This window comes from Neoarius graeffei, chromosome 11, assembly GCF_027579695.1.
Source record: "Neoarius graeffei isolate fNeoGra1 chromosome 11, fNeoGra1.pri, whole genome shotgun sequence".
NCBI classification, from domain to species: Eukaryota; Metazoa; Chordata; class Actinopteri; order Siluriformes; family Ariidae; genus Neoarius; species Neoarius graeffei.
The window spans coordinates 38,165,619-38,188,596 of record NC_083579.1 but is presented as its reverse complement, the minus strand read 5'-3'; the positions used below and the strand labels follow the sequence as shown (position 1 = coordinate 38,188,596).

The 22,978-nt window shown below is 41.2% G+C and overlaps 1 protein-coding gene across 1 annotated transcript; it reads right to left on the bottom strand.

Annotated features, from left to right (window-relative positions):
* Nucleotides 1-11,869: 11,869 nt before the first annotated feature.
* On the bottom strand, nt 11,870-20,497 carry LOC132894249 (ketohexokinase-like). The gene is made up of 5 exons (XM_060933832.1): nt 20,382-20,497; nt 17,077-17,183; nt 15,335-15,479; nt 14,220-14,292; nt 11,870-14,098 (listed from the first exon to the last, which is right to left on the bottom strand). Exons 1-5 carry the CDS (start codon nt 20,471-20,473, stop codon nt 13,877-13,879), a joined length of 639 nt encoding a protein of 212 aa, XP_060789815.1. The 5' UTR covers nt 20,474-20,497; the 3' UTR covers nt 11,870-13,876.
* Nucleotides 20,498-22,978: the final 2,481 nt, after the last annotated feature.

Here is a 22,978-nt window from a genome sequence, read left to right as displayed (position 1 = left end):
GTCAGACCGGAGTAAAGTCAGACCGGAGTAAAGTCAAACCGGAGTAACGTCAGACCGGAGTAACGTCAGACCGGAGTAACGTCAGACCGGAATAAAGTCAGACCGGAGTAAAGTCAGACTGGAGTAAAGTTGGATGGTAGTAAAGTCAGACTGGAGTAAAGTCGGACAGTAGTAAAGCCATACTGGAGTAAAGTTGGATGGTAGTAAAGTCAGACTGGAGTGAAGTCAGACTGCAGTAAAGTTGGACGGTAGTAAAGTCAGACCGGAGTAAAGTTAATGGTTGTAAAGTCAGACAGGAGAAAAGTTAATGGTTGTAAAGTCAGACTGGAGTAAAGTTAATGGTAGTAAAGTCAGACTGGAGTAAAGTTAACGGTAGTAAAGTCAGACTGGAGAAAAGTTGGATAGTAGTAAAGTCAGACTGGAGTAAAGTCAGAATGAAGTAAAGTCAGACTGGAGTAAAGTTAATGGTAGTAAAGTCAGACGGGAATAAAGTCCGATGGTAGTAAAGCCAGACTGGAGTAAAGTTGGACGGTAGTAAAGTCAGACCAGAGTAAAGTCAGACTGGAGTAAAGTTAATGGTAGTAAAGTCAGACTGGAGTAAAGTTGGATGGTAGTAAAGTCAGACTGGAGTAAAGTTAATGGCAGTAAAGTCAGACTGGAGAAAAGTTGGATGTTAGTCAAGTCAGACTGGAGTAAAGTTGGATGGTAGTAAAGTCAGACCAGAGTAAAGTCAGTCTGGAGTATAGCCAGACTGGAGTAAAGTTGGATGGTAGTAAAGTCAGACCAGAGTAAAGTCAGACCAGAGTAAAGTCAGACCGGAGTAAAGTCAGACCGGAGTAAAGTCGGACGGTAGTAAAGTTAGACTGGAATAAAGTTGGACGGTTGTAAAGTCATACTGGAGTAAAGTTGGATGGCAGTAAAGTCAGACTGGAGTGAATTCAGACTGGAGTAAAGTTGGATGGCAGTAAAGTCAGACTGGAGTAAAGTTAATGGCAGTAAAGTCAGACTGGAGAAAAGTTCGATGGTAGTAAAGTCAGACTGGAGTAAAGTTGGAGAGTAGCAAAGTCAGACTGGAATAAAGTCATTCTGGAGTAAAGTTGGATGGTAGTAAAGTCAAACTGGAATAAAGTCAGACTGTAATAAAGTTTGACGGTAGTAAAGTGAGATTGGAGTAAAGTCAGACTGAAGTAAAGTTGGACGGTAGTAAAGTCAGACTGGAGTAAAGTTAATGGTAGTAAAGTCAGACGGGAATAAAGTCCGATGGTAGTAAAGCCAGACTAGAGTAAAGTTGGACGGTAGTAAAGTCAGACCAGAGTAAAGTCAGACTGGAGTAAAGTTAATGGTAGTAAAGTCAGACTGGAGTAAAGTTAATGGCAGTAAAGTCAGACTGGAGAAAAGTTGGATGGTAGTAAAGTCAGACTGGAATAAAGTCACACTGGAATAAAGTCAGACAGGAGTAAAGTTGGACGGTTGTAAAGTCATACTGGAGTAAAGTTGGATGGTAGTAAAGTCAGACTGGAGTGAAGTCAGACTGGAGTAAAGTTGGACAGAAGTAAAGTCAGACTGGAGTAAAGTTAATGGTAGTAAAGTCAGACTGGAGTAAAGTTAATGGTAGTAAAGTTAGAGTGGAGAAAAGTTGGATGGTAGTAAAGTCAGACTGAAGTAAATTTGGACAATAGTAAAGTCAGACTGGAATAAAGTCAGACTGGAATAAAGTCAGACTGGAATAAAGTCAGACTGGAGTAAAGTCAGACTGGAATAAAGTCAGGCTGGAGTAAAGTCACACTGGAATAAAGTCAGGCCGGAGAAAAGTCAGACTGGAATAAAGTCAGGCTGGAATAAAGTCAGGCCGGAGTAAAGTCAGACCGGAGTAAAGTCAGACCGGAGTAAAGTCAGACCGGAGTAAAGTCAGACCGGAGTAAAGTCAGACCGGAGTAAAGTCAGACCGGAGTAACGTCAGACCGGAGTAACGTCAGACTGGAGTAAAGTTGGATGGTAGTAAAGTCAGACTGGAGTAAAGTCGGACAGTAGTAAAGCCATACTGGAGTAAAGTTGGATGGTAGTAAAGTCAGACTGGAGTGAAGTAAGACTGCAGTAAAGTTGGACGGTAGTAAAGTCAGACAGGAGAAAAGTTAATGGTTGTAAAGTCAGACTGGAGTAAAGTTAATGGTAGTAAAGTCAGACTGGAGTAAAGTTAACGGTAGTAAAGTCAGACTGGAGAAAAGTTGGATAGTAGTAAAGTCAGACTGGAGTAAAGTCAGAATGAAGTAAAGTCAGACTGGAGTAAAGTTAACGGTAGTAAAGTCAGACTGGAGAAAAGTTGGATAGTAGTAAAGTCAGACTGGAGTAAAGTCAGAATGAAGTAAAGTCAGACTGGAGTAAAGTTAATGGTAGTAAAGTCAGACGGGAATAAAGTCCGATGGTAGTAAAGCCAGACTGGAGTAAAGTTGGACGGTAGTAAAGTCAGACCAGAGTAAAGTCAGACTGGAGTAAAGTTAATGGTAGTAAAGTCAGACTGGAGTAAAGTTGGATGGTAGTAAAGTCAGACTGGAGTAAAGTTAATGGCAGTAAAGTCAGACTGGAGAAAAGTTGGATGGTAGTCAAGTCAGACTGGAGTAAAGTTGGATGGTAGTAAAGTCAGACCAGAGTAAAGTCAGACTGGAGTAAAGTTGGATGGTAGTAACGTCAGACCAGAGTAAAGTCAGACTGGAGTATAGCCAGACTGGAGTAAAGTTGGATGGTAGTAAAGTCAGACCAGAGTAAAGTCAGACCAGAGTAAAGTCAGACCGGAGTAAAGTCAGACCGGAGTAAAGTCGGACGGTAGTAAAGTTAGACTGGAATAAAGTTGGACGGTTGTAAAGTCATACTGGAGTAAAGTTGGATGGCAGTAAAGTCAGACTGGAGTGAAGTCAGTCTGGAGTAAAGTTGGATGGTAGTAAAGTCAGACTGGAGTAAAGTTGGATGGTAGTAAAGTCAGACTGGAATAAAGTCACACTGGAGTAAAGTCGGATGGTAGTAAAGTCACACTGGAGAAAAGTTGGATGGTAGTAAAGTCAGACTGGAATAAAGTCACACTGGAGTAAAGTCGGATGGTAGTAAAGTCAGACTGGGGTAAAGTCGGATGGTAGTAAAGTCAGACCGGAGTAAAGTCGGACAGTAGTAAAGTTAGACTGGAATAAAGTTGGACGGTTGTAAAGTCATACTGGAGTAAAGTTGGATGGCAGTAAAGTCAGACTGGAGTGGAGTCAGACTGGAGTAAAGTTGGATGGCAGTAAAGTTAGACTGGAGTAAAGTTAATGGCAGTAAAGTCAGACTGGAGTAAAGTTGGAGAGTAGCAAAGTCAGACTGGAATAAAGTCATTCTGGAGTAAAGTTGGATGGTAGTAAAGTCACACTGGAATAAAGTCAGACTGTAATAAAGTTTGACGGTAGTAAAGTGAGATTGGAGTAAAGTCAGACTGAAGTAAAGTTGGACGGTAGTAAAGTCAGACCAGAGTAAAGTCAGACTGGAGTAAAGTTAATGGTAGTAAAGTCAGACTGGAGTAAAGTTGGATGGTAGTAAAGTCAGACTGGAGTAAAGTTAATGGCAGTAAAGTCAGACTGGAGAAAAGTTGGATGGTAGTAAAGTCAGACTGGAGTAAAGTTGGATGGTAGTAAAGTCAGACCAGGGTAAAGTCAGACTGGAGTATAGTCAGACTGGAGTAAAGTTGGATGGTAGTAAAGTCAGACCAGAGTAAAGTCAGACCAGAGTAAAGTCAGACCAGAGTAAAGTCAGAGCGGAGTAAAGTCAGACCGGAGTAAAGTCAGACCGGAGTAAAGTCGGACGGTAGTAAAGTTAGACTGGAATAAAGTTGGACGGTTGTAAAGTCATACTGGCGTAAAGATGGATGGCAGTAAAGTCAGACTGGAGTGAAGTCAGTCTGGAGTAAAGTTGGACGGTAGTAAAGTCAGACTGGAGTAAAGTTAATGGTAGTAAAGTCACACTGGAGAAAAGTTGGATGGTAGTAAAGTCAGACTGGAGTAAAGTTGGATAGGAGTAAAGTCAGACTGGAATAAAGTCACACTGGAGTAAAGTCGGATGGTAGTAAAGTCAGACTGGGGTAAAGTCGGATGGTAGTAAAGTCAGACCGGAGTAAAGTCAGACCGGAGTAAAGTCAGACCGGAGTAAAGTTGGATGGTAGTAAAGTCAGACTGGAGTAAAGTCGGACAGTAGTAAAGTTGGACGGTTGGTAAGCCATACTGGAGTAAAGTTGGATGGTAATAAAGTTAGACTGGAGTGAAGTCAGACTGGGGTAAAGTTGGACGGTAGTAAAGTCAGACTGGAGTAAAGTTGGATGATGGTAAAATCAGACCAGAGTAAAGTCAGATTGGAATAAAGTCGGACTGAAGTAAAGTTGGACGGTAGTAAAGTCAGACAGGAATAAAGTCAGACAGGAATAAAGTCAGACAGGAATAAAGTCAGACTGGAATAAAGGCAGACTGGAATAAAGGCAGACTGGAATAAAGGCAGACTGGAGTAAAGATGGATGGTAGTAAAGTCAGACTGGAGTAAAGTTGGACGGTAGTAAAGTCAGACAGGAATAAAGTCAGACAGGAATAAAGTCAGACAGGAATAAAGTCAGACTGGAATAAAGGCAGACTGGAATAAAGGCAGACTGGAATAAAGGCAGACTGGAGTAAAGATGGATGGTAGTAAAGTCAGACTGGAGTAAAGTTGGACGGTAGTAAAGTCAGACAGGAATAAAGTCAGACAGGAATAAAGTCAGACAGGAATAAAGTCAGACTGGAATAAAGGCAGACTGGAATAAAGGCAGACTGGAATAAAGGCAGACTGGAGTAAAGATGGATGGTAGTAAAGTCAGACTGGAGTAAAGTTGGACGGTTGTAATGTCAGACTGGAATAAAGTCACACTGGAATAAAGTCAGACAGGAGTAAAGTTGGACGGTTGTAATGTCAGACTGGAATAAAGTCACACTGGAATAAAGTCAGACAGGAGTAAAGTTGGACGGTTGTAAAGTCATACTGGAGTAAAGTTGGATGGCAGTGAAGTCAGACTGGAGTAAAGTTGGACAGAAGTAAAGTCAGACTGGAGTAAAGTTAATGGTAGTAAAGTCAGACTGGAGTAAAGTTAATGGTAGTAAAGTCAGACTGAAGTAAATTTGGACGATAGTAAAGTCAGACTGGAATAAAGTCAGACTGGAGTAAAGTCAGACTGGAATAAAGTCAGGCTGGAGTAAAGTCACACTGGAATAAAGTCAGGCCGGAGAAAAGTCAGGCTGGAATAAAGTCAGGCTGGAATAAAGTCAGGCCGGAGTAACGTCAGACCGGAGTAACGTCAGACCGGAATAAAGTCAGACTGGAGTAAAGTTGGATGGTAGTAAAGTCAGACTGGAGTAAAGTCGGACAGTAGTAAAGCCATACTGGAGTAAAGTTGGATGGTAGTAAAGTCAGACTGGAGTGAAGTCAGACTGCAGTAAAGTTGGACGGTAGTAAAGTCAGACCGGAGTAAAGTTAATGGTTGTGAAGTCAGACAGGAGAAAAGTTAATGGTTGTAAAGTCAGACTGGAGTAAAGTTAATGGTAGTAAAGTCAGACTGGAGTAAAGTTAACGGTAGTAAAGTCAGACTGGAGAAAAGTTGGATAGTAGTAAAGTCAGACTGGAGTAAAGTCAGAATGAAGTAAAGTCAGACTGGAGTAAAGTTAATGGTAGTAAAGTCAGACGGGAATAAAGTCCGATGGTAGTAAAGCCAGACTGGAGTAAAGTTGGACGGTAGTAAAGTCAGACCAGAGTAAAGTCAGACTGGAGTAAAGTTAATGGTAGTAAAGTCAGACTGGAGTAAAGTTGGATGGTAGTAAAGTCAGACTGGAGTAAAGTTAATGGCAGTAAAGTCAGACTGGAGAAAAGTTGGATGGTAGTCAAGTCAGACTGGAGTAAAGTTGGATGGTAGTAAAGTCAGACCAGAGTAAAGTTGGATGGTAGTAAAGTCAGACCAGAGTAAAGTCAGACTGGAGTATAGTCAGACTGGAGTAAAGTTGGATGGTAGTAAAGTCAGACCAGAGTAAAGTCAGACCGGAGTAAAGTCAGACCGGAGTAAAGTCGGACGGTAGTAAAGCTAGACTGGAATAAAGTTGGACGGTTGTAAAGTCATACTGGAGTAAAGTTGGATGGCAGTAAAGTCAGACTGGAGTGAAGTCAGACTGGAGTAAAGTTGGATGGCAGTAAAGTCAGACTGGAGTGAAGTCAGACTGGAGAAAAGTTGGATGGTCGTAAAGTCAGACTGGAGTAAAGTTGGAGAGTAGCAAAGTCAGACTGGAATAAAGTCATTCTGGAGTAAAGTTGGATGGTAGTAAAGTCACACTGGAATAAAGTCAGACTGTAATAAAGTTTGACGGTAGTAAAGTGAGATTGGAGTAAAGTCAGACTGAAGTAAAGTTGGACGGTAGTAAAGTCAGACTGGAGTAAAGTTAATGGTAGTAAAGTCAGACAGGAATAAAGTCCGATGGTAGTAAAGCCAGACTGGAGTAAAGTTGGACGGTAGTAAAGTCAGACCAGAGTAAAGTCAGACTGGAGTAAAGTTAATGGTAGTAAAGTCAGACTGGAGTAAAGTTGGATGGTAGTAAAGTCAGACTGGAATAAAGTTAATGGCAGTAAAGTCAGACCAGAGTAAAGTCAGACTGGAGTATAGTCAGACTGGAGTAAAGTTGGATGGTAGTAAAGTCAGACCAGAGTAAAGTCAGACCGGAGTAAAGTCAGACCGGAGTAAAGTCAGACGGTAGTAAAGTTAGAATGGAATAAAGTTGGACGGTTGTAAAGTCATACTGGCGTAAAGATGGATGGCAGTAAAGTCAGACTGGAGTGAAGTCAGTCTGGAGTAAAGTTGGATGGTAGTAAAGTCAGACTGGAGTAAAGTTAATGGTAGTAAAGTCACACTGGAGAAAAGTTGGATGGTAGTAAAGTCAGACTGGAGTAAAGTTGGATAGTAGTAAAGTCAGACTGGAATAAAGTCACACTGGAGTAAAGTCGGATGGTAGTAAAGTCAGACTGGGGTAAAGTTGGATGGTAGTAAAGTCAGAGCGGAGTAAAGTCAGAGCGGAGTAAAGTCAGAGCGGAGTAAAGTTGGATGGTAGTAAAGTCAGACTGGAGTAAAGTCGGACAGTAGTAAAGTTGGACGGTTGGTAAGTCATACTGGAGTAAAGTTGGATGGTAATAAAGTCAGACTGGAGTGAAGTCAGACTGGGGTAAAGTTGGATGGAAGTAAAGTCAGACTGGAGTAAAGTTGGATGATGGTAAAATCAGACCAGAGTAAAGTCAGATTGGAATAAAGTCGGACTGAAGTAAAGTTGGACGGTAGTAAAGTCAGACTGGAATAAAGTCAGACTGGAATAAAGTCAGACTTGGAATAAAGTCAGACTGGAGTAAAGATGGATGGTAGTAAAGTCAGACTGGAGTAAAGTTGGATGGTTGTAATGTCAGACTGGAATAAAGTCAAACTGGAGTAAAGCTGGACGGTAGTAAAGTCACACTGGAATAAAGTCAGACTGGAGTAAAGCTGGACGGTCGTAATGTCAGACTGGAATAAAGTCAAACTAGTAAAGTCAGACTGGAGTAAATTCGGACGGTAGTAAAGTCAGACTGGAATAAAGTCAGACTGGAATAAAGTCACACTGGAATAAAGTTGGATGGTAGTAAAGTCAGACTGGAGTGAAGTCAGACTGCAGTAAAGTTGGACGGTAGTAAAGTCAGACCGGAGTAAAGTTAATGGTTGTAAAGTCAGACTGGAGAAAAGTTAATGGTTGTAAAGTCAGACTGGAGTAAAGTTAATGGTAGTAAAGTCAGACGGGAATAAAGTCCGATGGTAGTAAAGCCAGACTGGAGTAAAGTTGGACGGTAGTAAAGTCAGACCAGAGTAAAGTCAGACTGGAGTAAAGTTAATGGCAGTAAAGTCAGACTGGAGTAAAGTTAATGGCAATAAAGTCAGACTGGAGTAAAGTCAGACTGGAGTAAAGTTGGATGGTAGTAAAGTCAGACCAGAGTAAAGTCAGACTGGAGTAAAGTTGGATGGTAGTAAAGCCAGACCAGAGTAAAGTCAGACTGGAGTAAAGTCATACTGGAGTAAAGTTGGATGGTAGTAAAGCCAGACCAGAGTAAAGTCAGACTGGAGTAAAGTCATACTGGAGTAAAGTTAATGGCAATAAAGTCAGACTGGAGTGAAGTCAGACTGCAGTAAAGTTGGACGGTAGTAAAGTCAGACCGGAGTAAAGTTAATGGTTGTAAAGTCAGACTGGAGAAAAGTTAATGGTTGTAAAGTCAGACTGGAGTAAAGTTAATGGTAGTAAAGTCAGACGGGAATAAAGTCCGATGGTAGTAAAGCCAGACTGGAGTAAAGTTGGACGGTAGTAAAGTCAGACCAGAGTAAAGTCAGACTGGAGTAAAGTTAATGGCAGTAAAGTCAGATTGGAGTAAAGTTAATGGCAATAAAGTCAGACTGGAGTAAAGTCAGACTGGAGTAAAGTTGGATGGTAGTAAAGTCAGACCAGAGTAAAGTCAGACGGGAGTAAAGTTGGATGGTAGTAAAGCCAGACCAGAGTAAAGTCAGACTGGAGTAAAGTCATACTGGAGTAAAGTTGGATGGTAGTAAAGCCAGACCAGAGTAAAGTCAGACTGGAGTAAAGTCATACTGGAGTAAAGTTGGATGGTAGTAAAGTCAGACCAGAGTAAAGTCAGACCAGAGTAAAGTCAGACCGGAGTAAAGTCAGACCGGAGTAAAGTCAGACCGGAGTAAAGTCAGACCGGAGTAAAGTCAGACCGGAGTAAAGTCAGACCGGAGTAAAGTTGGACGGTAGTAAAGTTAGACTGGAATAAAGTCAGACTGGAATAAAGTTGGACGTTTGTAAAGTCATACTGGAGTAAAGTTGGATGGTAGGAAAGTCAGACTGGAGTAAAGTTGGATGGTAGTAAAGTCAGACTGGAGTAAAGTTAATGGAGTAAAGTCAGACTGGAGTAAAGTTAATGGTAGTAAAGTCAGACTGGAGAAAAGTTGGATGGTAGTAAAGTCAGACTGGAGCAAAGTTGAATAGTAGTAAAGTCAGACTGGAGTAAAGTCAGACTGGAGTAAAGTTGGATGGTAGTAAAGTCAGACCAGAGTAAAGTCATACTGGAGTAAAGTTGGATGGTAGTAAAGCCAGACCAGAGTAAAGTCATACTGGAGTAAAGTTGGATGGTAGTAAAGTCAGACCAGAGTAAAGTCAGACCAGAGTAAAGTCAGACCGGAGTAAAGTCAGACCGGAGTAAAGTCAGACCGGAGTAAAGTCAGACCGGAGTAAAGTCAGACCGGAGTAAAGTTGGCCGGTAGTAGTAAAGTCAGACTGGAGAAAAGTTGGATGGTAGTAAAGTCAGACTGGAGCAAAGTTGAATAGTAGTAAAGTCAGACTGGAGTAAAGTTGGATGGTAGTAAAGTCAGACCAGAGTAAAGTCAGACTGGAGTAAAGTTGGATGGTAGTAAAGCCAGACCAGAGTAAAGTCAGACTGGAGTAAAGTCATACTGGAGTAAAGTTGGATGGTAGTAAAGTCAGACCAGAGTAAAGTCAGACCAGAGTAAAGTCAGACCGGAGTAAAGTCAGACCGGAGTAAAGTCAGACCGGAGTAAAGTCAGACCGGAGTAAAGTTGGACGGTAGTAAAGTTAGACTGGAATAAAGTCAGACTGGAATAAAGTTGGACGTTTGTAAAGTCATACTGGAGTAAAGTTGGACGTTTGTAAAGTCATACTGGAGTAAAGTTGGATGGTAGTAAAGTCAGACTGGAGTAAAGTTAATGGTAGTAAAGTCAGACTGGAGAAAAGTTGGATGGTAGTAAAGTCAGACTGGAGCAAAGTTGAATAGTAGTAAAGTCAGACTGGAGTAAAGTTGGATGGTAGTAAAGTCAGACCAGAGTAAAGTCAGACTGGAGTAAAGTTGGATGGTAGTAAAGCCAGACCAGAGTAAAGTCAGACTGGAGTAAAGTCATACTGGAGTAAAGTTGGATGGTAGTAAAGTCAGACCAGAGTAAAGTCAGACCAGAGTAAAGTCAGACCGGAGTAAAGTCAGACCGGAGTAAAGTCAGACCGGAGTAAAGTCAGACCGGAGTAAAGTCAGACCGGAGTAAAGTTGGACGGTAGTAAAGTTAGACTGGAATAAAGTCAGACTGGAATAAAGTTGGACGTTTGTAAAGTCATACTGGAGTAAAGTTGGATGGTAGGAAAGTCAGACTGGAGTAAAGTTGGATGGTAGTAAAGTCAGACCAGAGTAAAGTCAGACTGGAGTAAAGTTGGATGGTAGTAAAGCCAGACCAGAGTAAAGTCAGACTGGACTAAAGTCATACTGGAGTAAAGTTGGATGGTAGTAAAGTCAGACCAGAGTAAAGTCAGACCGGAGTAAAGTCAGACCGGAGTAAAGTCAGACCGGAGTAAAGTCAGACCGGAGTAAAGTCAGACCGGAGTAAAGTCAGACCGGAGTAAAGTTGGACGGTAGTAAAGTTAGACTGGAATAAAGTCAGACTGGAATAAAGTTGGACGTTTGTAAAGTCATACTGGAGTAAAGTTGGATGGTAGTAAAGTCAGACTGGAGTAAAGTTGGATGGTAGTAAAGTCAGACTGGAGTAAAGTTAATGGTAGTAAAGTCAGACTGGAGAAAAGTTGGATGGTAGTAAAGTCAGACTGGAGCAAAGTTGAATAGTAGTAAAGTCAGACTGGAGTAAAGTTGGATGGTAGTAAAGTCAGACCAGAGTAAAGTCAGACTGGAGTAAAGTTGGATGGTAGTAAAGCCAGACCAGAGTAAAGTCAGACTGGAGTAAAGTCATACTGGAGTAAAGTTGGATGGCAGTAAAGTCAGACCAGAGTAAAGTCAGACCAGAGTAAAGTCAGACCGGAGTAAAGTCAGACCGGAGTAAAGTCAGACCGGAGTAAAGTCAGACCGGAGTAAAGTCAGACCGGAGTAATGTTGGACGGTAGTAAAGTTAGACTGGAATAAAGTCAGACTGGAATAAAGTTGGACGTTTGTAAAGTCATACTGGAGTAAAGTTGGATGGTAGGAAAGTCAGACTGGAGTAAAGTTGGATGGTAGTAAAGTCAGACTGGAGTAAAGTTAATGGAGTAAAGTCAGACTGGAGTAAAGTTAATGGTAGTAAAGTCAGACCGGAGAAAAGTTGGATGGTAGTAAAGTCAGACTGGAGCAAAGTTGAATAGTAGTAAAGTCAGACTGGAGTAAAGTCAGACTGGAGTAAAGTTGGATGGTAGTAAAGTCAGACCAGAGTAAAGTCATACTGGAGTAAAGTTGGATGGTAGTAAAGCCAGACCAGAGTAAAGTCAGACTGGAGTAAAGTCATACTGGAGTAAAGTTGGATGGTAGTAAAGTCAGACCAGAGTAAAGTCAGACCAGAGTAAAGTCAGACCGGAGTAAAGTCAGACCGGAGTAAAGTCAGACCGGAGTAAAGTCAGACCGGAGTAAAGTTGGACGGTAGTAAAGTTAGACTGGAATAAAGTCAGACTGGAATAAAGTTGGACGTTTGTAAAGTCATACTGGAGTAAAGTTGGATGGTAGTAAAGTCAGACTGGAGTAAAGTTGGATGGTAGTAAAGTCAGACTGGAGTAAAGTTAATGGAGTAAAGTCAGACTGGAGTAAAGTTAATGGTAGTAAAGTCAGACTGGAGAAAAGTTGGATGGTAGTAAAGTCAGACTGGAGTAAAGTTGGATGGTAGTAAAGTCAGACCAGAGTAAAGTCAGACTGGAGTAAAGTTGGATGGTAGTAAAGCCAGACCAGAGTAAAGTCAGACTGGACTAAAGTCATACTGGAGTAAAGTTGGATGGTAGTAAAGTCAGACCAGAGTAAAGTCAGACCAGAGTAAAGTCAGACCGGAGTAAAGTCAGACCGGAGTAAAGTCAGACCGGAGTAAAGTCAGACCGGAGTAAAGTCAGACCGGAGTAAAGTTGGACGGTAGTAAAGTTAGACTGGAATAAAGTCAGACTGGAATAAAGTTGGACATTTGTAAAGTCATACTGGAGTAAAGTTGGATGGTAGTAAGTCAGACTGGAGTAAAGTTGGATGGTAGTAAAGTCAGACTGGAGTAAAGTTAATGGAGTAAAGTCAGATTGGAGTAAAGTTAATGGTAGTAAAGTCAGACTGGAGAAAAGTTGGATGGTAGTAAAGTCAGACTGGAGCAAAGTTGGATAGTAGTAAAGTCAGACTGGAATAAAGTCACACTGGAGTAAAGTCGGATGGTAGTAAAGTCAGACCGGAGTAAAGTCAGACCGGAGTAAAGTCAGACCGGAGTAAAGTCAGACCGGATGTAAAGTCAGACCGGAATAAAGTCAGGCTGGAGTAAAGTTGGATGGTAGTAAAGTGAGACCAGAGTAAAGGCAGATTGGAATAAAGTCGGACTGAAGTAAAGTTGGACGGTAGTAAAGTCACACTGGAATAAAGTCAGACTGGAGTAAAGTTGGATGGTAGTAAAGTCAGACTGGAATAAAGTCAGACTGGAGTAAAGTCGGACAGTAGTAAAGTCATACTGGAATAAAGTTGGATGGTTGTAAAATCACACTGGAATAAAGTCAGACCAGAGTAAAGTCAGACTGGAGTAAAGTTGGACGGTTGTAAAGTCATACTGGAGTAAAGTTGGATGGTAGTAAAGTCAGACTGGAGTGAAGTCAGACAGGAGTAAAGTTGGACGGTAGTAAAGTCAGACTGGAGTAAAGTTGGATATTAGTAAAGTCAGGCTGGAGTAAAGTTAATGGTAGTAAAGTCAGACTGGAATAAAGTTACACTGGAGTAAAGTCGGATGGTAGCAAAGTCAGACTGGGGTAAAGTTGGACGGTACTAAAGTCAGACTGGAATAAAGGCAGATTGGAATAAAGTCGGACTGGAGTAAAGTCAGACTGGAGTAAAGTTGGATGGTAGTAAATTTATACTGGAATAAAGTCAGACTGGAATAAAGTTGGACGGTAGTAAAGTCACACTGGAATAAAGTCAGACCAGAGTAAAGTCAGACTGGAGTAAAGTTGGATGGTAGTAAAGTCAGACTGGAGTAAAGTTGGATGGTAGTAGAGTCAGACTGGAGTGAAGTCAGACTGGAATAAAGTTGGACGGTAGTAAAGTCAGACTGGAGTAAAGTTGGGTATTAGTAAAGTCAGGCTGGAGTAAAGTCAGACTGGAGTAATGTTGGATGGTAGGCAAGTCAGACCGGAGTAAAGTCAGACCGGAGTAAAGTCAGACCGGAGTAAAGTCAGACCGGAGTAAAGCTGGATGGTAGCAAAGTCAGACCGGAGTAAAGTCAGACCGGAGTAAAGTTGGATGGTAGTAAAGTCAGACTGGAGTAAAGTCGGACAGTAGTAAAGTTGGACGGTTGGTAAATCATACTGGAGTAAAGTTGGATGGTAATAAAGTCAGACTGGAGTGAAGTCAGACTGGGGTAAAGTTGGACGGTACTAAAGTCAGACAGGAGTAAAGTTGGATGGTAGTAAAGTCAGACTGGAATAAAGTCAGACTGGAGTAAAGATGGATGGTAGTAAAGTCAGACTGGAGTAAAGTTGGATGGTTGTAATGTCAGACTGGAATAAAGTCAAACTGGAGTAAAGTTGGACGGTAGTAAAGTCAGACTGGAGTAAAGATGGATGGTAGTAACGTCAGACTGGAGTAAAGTTGGACGGTTGTAAAGTTATACTGGAATAAAGTCAGACTGGAATAAAGTTTGAGGGTAATAAAGTCAGACTGGAGTAAAGTTGGACGGTAGTAAAGTCAGACCAGAGTAAAGTCAGATTGGAATAAAGTCGGACTGAAGTAAAGTTGGACAGTAGTAAAGTCGGACGGTAGTAAAGTCAGACTGGAATAAAGTCACACTGGAATAAAGTCAGACTGGAGTAAAGTTGGACGGTAGTAAAGTCAGACTGGAGAAAAGTTTGATAGTAGTAAAGTTGGACTGTACAACGTCTCCATGGGAGAAAAGCTGATAGAATGAGGGACGGGTTTTCTCAATCTCCACAGAGATAGTGATCCTGTTCTTCTCCTCATGCGTGGCGTTGTAGCTTTTCACCTGCTCGATCATCTTCACCTGTTCATCAGCGTTACGACCCTGAACACACACACACACACACACACGTATTTTATATATATATATATATATATATATATATATATATATATATATATATATATATAACTGTCAGTAAAAAATATAAAAGGATCATTTTCACCTCAAAGTGAATCCACTTAAACTGACTGAGATCCACCTTTGAGAAATCATCTGCAGAAACATCAAGCAGGTTTCTGATTCAACAGAGACAAGAAATCAGGAAACTCATCCATCTCTCTCTCTCTCTCTCTCTCTCTCTCACACACACACACACACACACACACACACACACACACACACACACACACACACACACACACACACACACACACACACACACACAGCTTTAAATCTAACTGGAGGGGGCTAAAACATCTGCTCCAATCATAAGACAGATGTTTTAAGATACAGGTTTTTAATTATTATTAAGCATTATTAAAAACACTAAGAAATATTTTTATAATAAGTGGCATTAATAAGAGCTCTGTTAAACACTGAGTATTGTTTTGGACTCTTAAGAGTATTTCCTGAAATAGTGTGAAGTGTTTTAGGTGTTTTTCCTACAGTCATTCACAGCATTATTAAAAAACAATTAAGTCATTTTAAGAGTTTTATTACATAGTATTATGTACTATAAAAATAATATTTAAAAGTACTGTTTTTCATTAAAATCATTTTAAATTATTTTTAATTTTAAGAGCCTGTGTGTGTTTGTGCTTTTGTGTCTGATATACAATAAACATTTAAAAATATATCTGAGGAAATAATTAGATTGAAAATTAGATATAAAATTACTATTTCATCTACAATAGTTCAATTAGGAACAAATGTAGCTGATTAGCATATGAATTAGCATATTAATTAGTATACTGATTTGTTGATATTGTTAATTAGAGTGAATTAATTCAGTTCCACTGTAGGCTTTTAATAATGTTCTAGGGTTGTTTTTTTTTTTTTTTTTTTTTTTTTTTTTAGCAAATCCTTCATGATGCAGTATCACAACACATAATACTGATATACAATACTGAATAATGCTAAATAATGCTAGCTAACCAATGCTAGCCGATCAGGTCATGTTACGTTAGCTAACAAGTACATAACTGTTCTCTGGAACATCGTTATGCTGATTAGTGCATGCCTACAGGGGACTGATCATCAAATATTAACATATGATGGTCGTGTGATTGTTGAGATTATTTCAGATTATTACTAATACAACTGTTATTATCATCTTACGTATCATAGAGAACCACGGTGCGAGAACCTGACTTTTGACAAACAATACAACATGCACACGGTGTCTCGCCACACTGTTGCCACACTACACCAGAAATATCCACACCGCGGCGGCTAAAATCACCCACGATGAAGCTAACAACATAAACAAAAGCATAAGGTCAGGTTTATTAAGTTTGCATGTGCATCACTGCGCCACGTATTGCTAACATGGAGAACTGCAGTGTGATTATTCACCAGGCTGTTGCTGTTTTGCCATATTCATCTCATCTCATTATCTCTAGCCGCTTTATCCTGTTCTACAGGGTCGCAGGCAAGCTGGAGCCTATCCCAGCTGACTACGGGCGAAAGGCGGGGTACACCCTGGACAAGTCACCAGGTCATCACAGGGCTGAAACATAGACACAGACAACCATTCACACTCACATTCACACCTACGGTCAATTTAGAGTCACCAGTTAACCTAACCTGCATGTCTTTGGACTGTGGGGGAAACCGGAGCACCTGGAGGAAACCCACGCGGACACGGGGAGAACATGCAAACTCCGCACAGAAAGGCCCTCGCCGGCCACGGGGCTCGAACCTGGACCTTCTTGCTGTGAGGCGACAGCGCTAACCACTACACCACCGTGCCGCCCTGTTTTGCCATATTCAATTTAGCAAACTTGTTTACTTCCCTTCAGCGCTCAGAAGGAAGCATGATCTCATTGTGCTGCTTGAGTGTGTAGGGGAAGTCAATCAAACGCTGTAGCTGAAATGCTTTTCCTCTCAGATTTACTCCCTGAGGTTGCTCGCTACCTTGCTAACATGCTACACTAGCTAGCATTCTAACTATTTCCCAAACAGGCTATCTTGCTAACTAGCCAGCATGCTCACTAATTTACTAACTGCAATAAAAAGCCCCCAAACATTCTGTATTCCCATTAAAGATTTTTCATTTATCTTTTTTATTTATAAATATGAAGAGAATATGAACTGTATTTGCTAATATGAATTGTATTTGCTAATATCGCTAATACTACTTGTAATATTTTTGTTACATTAAAGTACAAATCAAAACTGAGTGAATATCGTAAAATCTGTGTTGAGTTATTATTTTATTTTTGATCAATTGCTGTTAAAACATATTAGCCAGCTTAATATTCTTTTTCTTAATTATCTAGCTTACTAGTCACCTATCTCTGGAACTAGCTAATCAAATGTTCACTCAAGTGATCCTGAGTACAAACTGACATCACCGTTTAACCCTGTTCATCCTCATCTAACATTCATCAAATGGATTTCACAGAACGGCACTTAGGATGGACAAGTGCACTCAATGAAGAGGAAGTGAACGAGGGTGCACTAACAGCAGGATAGGAACAGAACCCCGTGTGTGTGAAGTGTGGATGTTTCTCTTCAGACATGGACAGCAAGCAAGAAAGTATACACATGCGTACGCGCACACACACACACACACACACCTGTTCATGTGCAGGATGGTGCGTGTGCCACTGGTCTGGTTGCTGATGACCACGGAGGCAGGGCATGAGCACTGAGCATGCTCAGTAACAAGAGACACATCAATGTTGCACATTTTAAAATCATTCAGGATGAAGCTAAAGGGAACAAAGTATTTAAGTGTGTGTACACACACACACTAAAAAACCCATGTATATGGTGCCCTGTGCCCACAGTTTGGTACGGTTACTGATCCGAATGCAGGGCTTTAATGAAGAGGAAGAGCACTTCCTCTGCAATTGGTCCAGGAGCCAGAGAACCCATGAAGGCACAGGGAGCACTGAGCAGAGACAGAATCGTGCAGGAGTTTGAGGCGTTCCCACCTCGCTGCCACCTCTGGGACACACATCTGCAACACACACACACAAAGTTTTTAATTGACTTCTATCTATATAAAAGTTCTTATTAGAAAATCATATCCACTCATTTTTAACATAAATTGCAGGAAGTTTGAAATTATTTTTGACAGCATAATTCACTCTCTGACATCAGCGGTGACATCATTACACTGTAAGGAGGCGTGTCTCCTGAGCGCCAATATTACATATCTGTGAGTGGCAAAAGTATGTGAACCTCTAGGATTAGCAGTTAATTTGAAGGTGAAATTAGAGTCAGGTGTTTTCAATCAATGGGATGACAATCAGGTGTGAGTGGGCACCCTATTTTATTTAAAGAACAGGGATTTATCAAAGTCTGAGCTTCACAACACATGTTTGTGGAAGTGTATCATGGCCCGAACGAAGGAGATTTCTGAGGACCTCAGAAAAAGCGTTGTTGATGCTCATCAGGCTGGAAAAGGTTACAAAACCATCTCTAAAGAGTTTGGACTCCACCATTCCACAGTCAGACAGATTGTGTATGGATGGAGGAAATTCAAGACCATTGTTACCCGCCCCAGGAGTGATTGACCAACAAAGATCACTTCAAGAGCAAAAGGTGTAATAGTCGGCGAGGTCACAAAGGACCCCAGGGTAACTTCTAAGCAACTGAAGGCCTCTCTCACATTGGCTAATATTAATGTTCATGAGTCCACCATCAGGAGAACACTGAACAACAGTGGTGTGCATGGCAGGGTTGCAAGGAGAAAGCCACTGCTCTCCAAAAAGAACATTGCTGCTCGTCTGCAGTTTGCTAAAGATCACATGGACAAGCCAGAAGGCTATTGGAAAAATGTTTGTGGACGGATGAGACCAAAATAGAACTTTTTGGTTTAAATGAGAAGTGTTATGTTTGGAGAAAGGAAAGCACTGCATTCCAGCATAAGAACTTTATCCCATCTGTGAAACATGGCGGTGGTAGTATCATGGTTTGGGCCTGTTTTGCTGCATTTGGGCCAGGACGGCTTGCCATCATTGATGGAACAATCAATTCTGAATTATACCAGCCAATTCTAAAGGAAAATGTCAGGACATCTGTCCATGAACTGAATCTCAAGAGAAGGTGGGTCATGCAGCAATACAACGACCCTAAGCACACAAGTCATTCTACCAAAAAATGGTGAAAGAAAAATAACGTTAATGTTTTGGAATGGCCAAGTCAAAGTCCTGACCTTAATCCAATCAAAATGTTGTGGAAGGACCTGAAGTGAGCAGTTAATGTGAGGAAACCCACCAACATCCCAGAGTTGAAGCTGTTCTGTACGGAGGAACGGGCTAAAATTCCTCCAAGCCGGTGTGCAGGACTGATCAACAGTTACCGGAAACGTTTAGTTGCAGTTATTGCTGCACAAGGGGGTCACACCAGATACTGAAAGCAAAGGTTCACATACTTTTGCCACTCACAGCTGTGTAATATTGGATCATTTTCCTCAATAAATAAATGACCAAGTATAATATTTTTGTCTCATTTGTTTAACTGGGTTCTCTTTATCTACTTTTAGGACTTGTGTGAAAATCTGATGGTGTTTTAGGTCATATTTATGCAGAAATATAGACAATTCTAAAGGGTTCACAAACTTTCAAGCACCACTGTATTATCAGCACATTACATGATATACAGTCCTGTGCAAAAGTCTTAGGCACATGTAAAGAAATGCTGTAGACCAAAAATGGCTTTAAAATAATGAAATGAAATGTTTCAACATTAAAAAACACTATAAACAGCAGTAAGCCATCATACATGAAACAAAGTCAATATTTGGTGTGAGACAATCCTTTGTTTAAAAAAAATATATACACTATATTGCCAAAAGTATTCGCTCACCTGCCTTGACTCACATATGAGCTTAAGTGACATCCCATTCCTAATCCATAGGGTTGAATATGACGTCGGTCCACCCTTTGCAGCTAGAACAGCTACAACTCTTCTGGGAAGGCTGTCCACAAGGTTTAGGAGTGTGTTTATGGGAATTTTTGACCATTCTTCCAGAAGCGCATTTGTGAGGTCACACACCGATATTGGACGAGAAGGCCTGGCTCTCAGTCTCCGCTCTAATTCGTCCCAAAGGTGTTCTGTCGGGTTGAGGTCAGGACTCTGTGCAGGCCAATCAAGTTCATTCACACCAGACTCTGTCATCCATGTCTTTATGGACCTTGCTTTGTGCACTGGTGCACAGTCATGTTGGAAGAGGAAGGGGCAGCTCCAAACTGTAAAAACAGTCTGCATGCCTAGGTGCTTGATTTTATACACCTGTGGCCATGGAAGTGATTGGAACACCTGATTCCGATAATTTGGATGGGTGAGCAAATACTTTTGGCAATATAGTGTATATAGTCGTCTCAGGTACAGTGAGTGCAGTTCTATAAGGAAATGAGCTGTAGGTTTTACTGAGCATCTTACAGAACCAGCCGCAGACAGTTCTTCTGGACACTTTGACTGTCACACTCGCTTCTTCATTTTGCAGCAAAACCCAGCAGCCTTCATTATGTTTTCTTTTTTTAATCTGAAAAGTGCTCCCTTATGTAATGTGCTGCTCAGATACAAACTTTTTTTTCCCTGTAACATTTAATTTTGTGATGGAAAACGAACATTTGGACTCTAAAATGTTTTTGCACTGACTCAATAATGTACAAGTCATAAAATAGAAATCGATAACAAAGTTTGTATAAAAACAGGGTGCCTAAGACTTTTGCACACTGTACTGTAAGTTAATGTAATTAGATATAAGGTGGACACTTCTTGAAGCTTTTCTGAGATCAGACCTTCTTTCATTATTTCAGATCCAAACGTTTGCAAAAGCTGCATTAGTAGAAGGTTTTAATAAACACTTTTGACAGTGTTATAATGAGTTATAACAGTATCATACTGCTAAGTTTTTCTAACATTCCTCAGGTTTGTAGGGTGCATTGTGCACATTGCTAACTGATAGTCATTAGTGTATATTACCTGTTAGCTCCATTAGACTTGCAGAGCAACAGCTACACTATAACAGTAATGTCCTGGTTGATCTATCTGTAAAAACTGTGGGGTGTTTCTGAACCGCTCCTTTAACATGCACACAGCAGTAAGAGCTGTACTTTAACCCTGACTCTTGTCTTTATTAATGCGCCGTTATAATAAAGGACAGAATTAAAATATTTTATTAGATTATTTTATTCAGTGTATAAACCTGGTGTCCGTGTCCTCTTCCGGAAATGTATCCACCACGTTAATGATGTCCAAACACACCAAACCTACACACAGGATCTTCTTCTGCTCCATATTTCTGTGTGTGTGTGCGTGTACTGTGTGTGTAGTGTTGTGAGTGGAACATAGACTTGGGGTGAAAGTTAAACCATGCCGCGCTCTGATTGGTCAAAAGAGAGGAAGGGCGGAAGTTTGCGTGTGCGTTCGCGTTCGAAGCGCTGAGCTCTATATAAAATCTGGAGCGCTCCCTGGTGGCGGCCATCTTGTGGGGCAAGCTTACCGTACGGGTGACTGAGCACACATTGTAACGCGCGAGTTACATTTTTCATCTCATCTCATTATCTCTAGCCGCTTTATCCTGTTCTACAGGGTCGCAGGCAAGCTGGAGCCTATCCCAGCTGACTACGGGCGAAAGGCGGGGTACACCCTGGACAAGTCGCCAGGTCATCACAGGGCTGACACATAGACACAGACAACCATTCACACTCACATTCACACCTACGGTCAATTTAGAGTCACCAGTTAACCAAACCTGCATGTCTTTGGACTGTGGGGGAAACCGGAGCACCCAGAGGAAACCCACGCGGACACGGGGAGAACATGCAAACTCCGCACAGAAAGGCCCTCGCCGGCCACGGGGCTCGAACCCGGACCTTCTTGCTGTGAGGCAACAGCGCTAACCCCTACACCACCGTGCCACCCCTACATTTTTTTATATATTATTTACATTTATAGTTATATTATTACTATTTAAAGCTAGCAATGGTGCATACCTGTTGTATTCACGGCTGTCGTAATAGATCAGGTGATGATGTCAAGTGGAGCTTTTATGGAATTCCCACTGTACGGGAGCACGAAGGCGAGCAAACAAAGAAACTCAGCATACAAAGGAGAAATCTATGGCTTGCGAGAATCAACCACAAGGATTTTCAGCCTTCCAAACACAGCAAAGTCTGCTCCGATCATTTTATAAGTGGTAAGTTGTTTAAATAAACAATCAATTGTGTTTAAGTTTGTTTTTGGAAACCAAAACATCGCGTAAACAATCTCTGGAGAATGCCTAACTGGAGCCGCTGAGTGTACGTTTACATTGTAATGTACACTTAATATCGCTCGTTTGTCACGTTTCTATTTGACACTTGTCACTTCACTCACGCAAGGGTCATTTTTGAAAAACATTTTAGGTCTATTCTGTATGATTTGATTTGTGTTTAATCAACTTATTACGGTTGCATAACATTCAACAGTCTATTTAATGCTAGAATATATAAAGTTGTATATATCAGACAGCCTTTAAAGTTTGATGAAGTCAGTTTCAGGCTTTGGAGTTTGGTTAGGCTAAATCATATTAAACCATAGAGAAATATAGGCCTTCTACTCAGCCACCAGATGCAAAGTAATATTGCACAGTATTCATAATAGTAGTAAGACAGTTTCAGTAAGTAAAATACATGAGTGTGCCAAGTGATTGATAATTAAAAATAGGTTCAGATCAGTATGTCTCATGATTAGCAAATTGTCTTTTTTTTGTTTTGATTTTTTTGCTTTTGTTTTTTAACACCAATTTATTAATTTTTCAGGAACATCGACTGACTTGTATGACACAACCAACCCTGATTGGGCACCTTCACGAAAACTGGCTGCAGGAAGTGTTAGTCCAGATCAAAAAGCAACCATGAATAAGGTCACCAGGTATGAGAGGGCTAAAGCCAGGAAAGAAAAGAAGGAGCAGTTTGAAGCAGCTGGTGGACTTCTACAGATGGCTTCATTCGTCGAAGAGCCTCAACACTTTGCCGAGTCCACACCAAGTACATGCAAGGAAGAAACAGTGGATGTGGGTACAGAAAGCACAAAAAATACTGCAGCCTCCATATGTAATCTTGACGTTTGCCAGAAAACTGCAACAGAGTGTCAAAGACTGCTCAGCGAAAATTTAGAACTGAAATCCATGGTGGGGCGGCACGGTGGTGTAGTGGTTAGCGCTGTCGCCTCACAGCAAGAAGGTCCGGGTTCGAGCCCCGTGGCCGGCGAGGGCCTTTCTGTGCGGAGTTTGCATGTTCTCCCCGTGTCCGCGTGGGTTTCCTCTGGGTGCTCCGGTTTCCCCCACAGTCCAAAGACATGCAGGTTAGGTTAACTGGTGACTCTAAATTGAGCGTAGGTGTGAATGTGAGTGTGAATGGTTGTCTGTGTCTATGTGTCAGCCCTGTGATGACCTGGCGACTTGTCCAGGGTGTACCCCGCCTTTCGCCCGTAGTCAGCTGGGATAGGCTCCAGCTTGCCTGCGACCCTGTAGAACAGGATAAAGCGGCTAGAGATAATGAGATGAGATGAGAACATGAGAAAATAATCCTGTTTCAACAACTGTCCTAAATAGAAAGGAAGTGTTGTACAGCCTTTGTGTTGGTATAATAATAAATAGATAGATAGAAAGGAAAGAAGAAATATATGAAAGAGAAACATACACCGTGTAAGAGAAAAACTGAAATAATCTGCACTGAAATAATTATAGTAGTAAAAAAAGCCATTTAAAAAATGATCAGACTGAACTGGAAAAAGAAAAAAACAATAAGTGAAAGGAAG

Excerpts from the sequence above, each read along its gene's own strand:
- LOC132894249 (XM_060933832.1), bottom strand. The coding sequence starts at position 20,473 with ATGGAGCAGAAGAAGATCCTGTGTGTAGGTTTGGTGTGTTTGGACATC. Across the intron at positions 17,184-20,381 it reads GAAGAGGACACGGACACCAG|ATGTGTGTCCCAGAGGTGGC; the intron begins GTTTATACACTG and ends TGTGTGTTGCAG. Across the intron at positions 14,099-14,219 it reads TTAAGTGGATTCACTTTGAG|GGTCGTAACGCTGATGAACA; the intron begins GTGAAAATGATC and ends GTGTGTGTTCAG.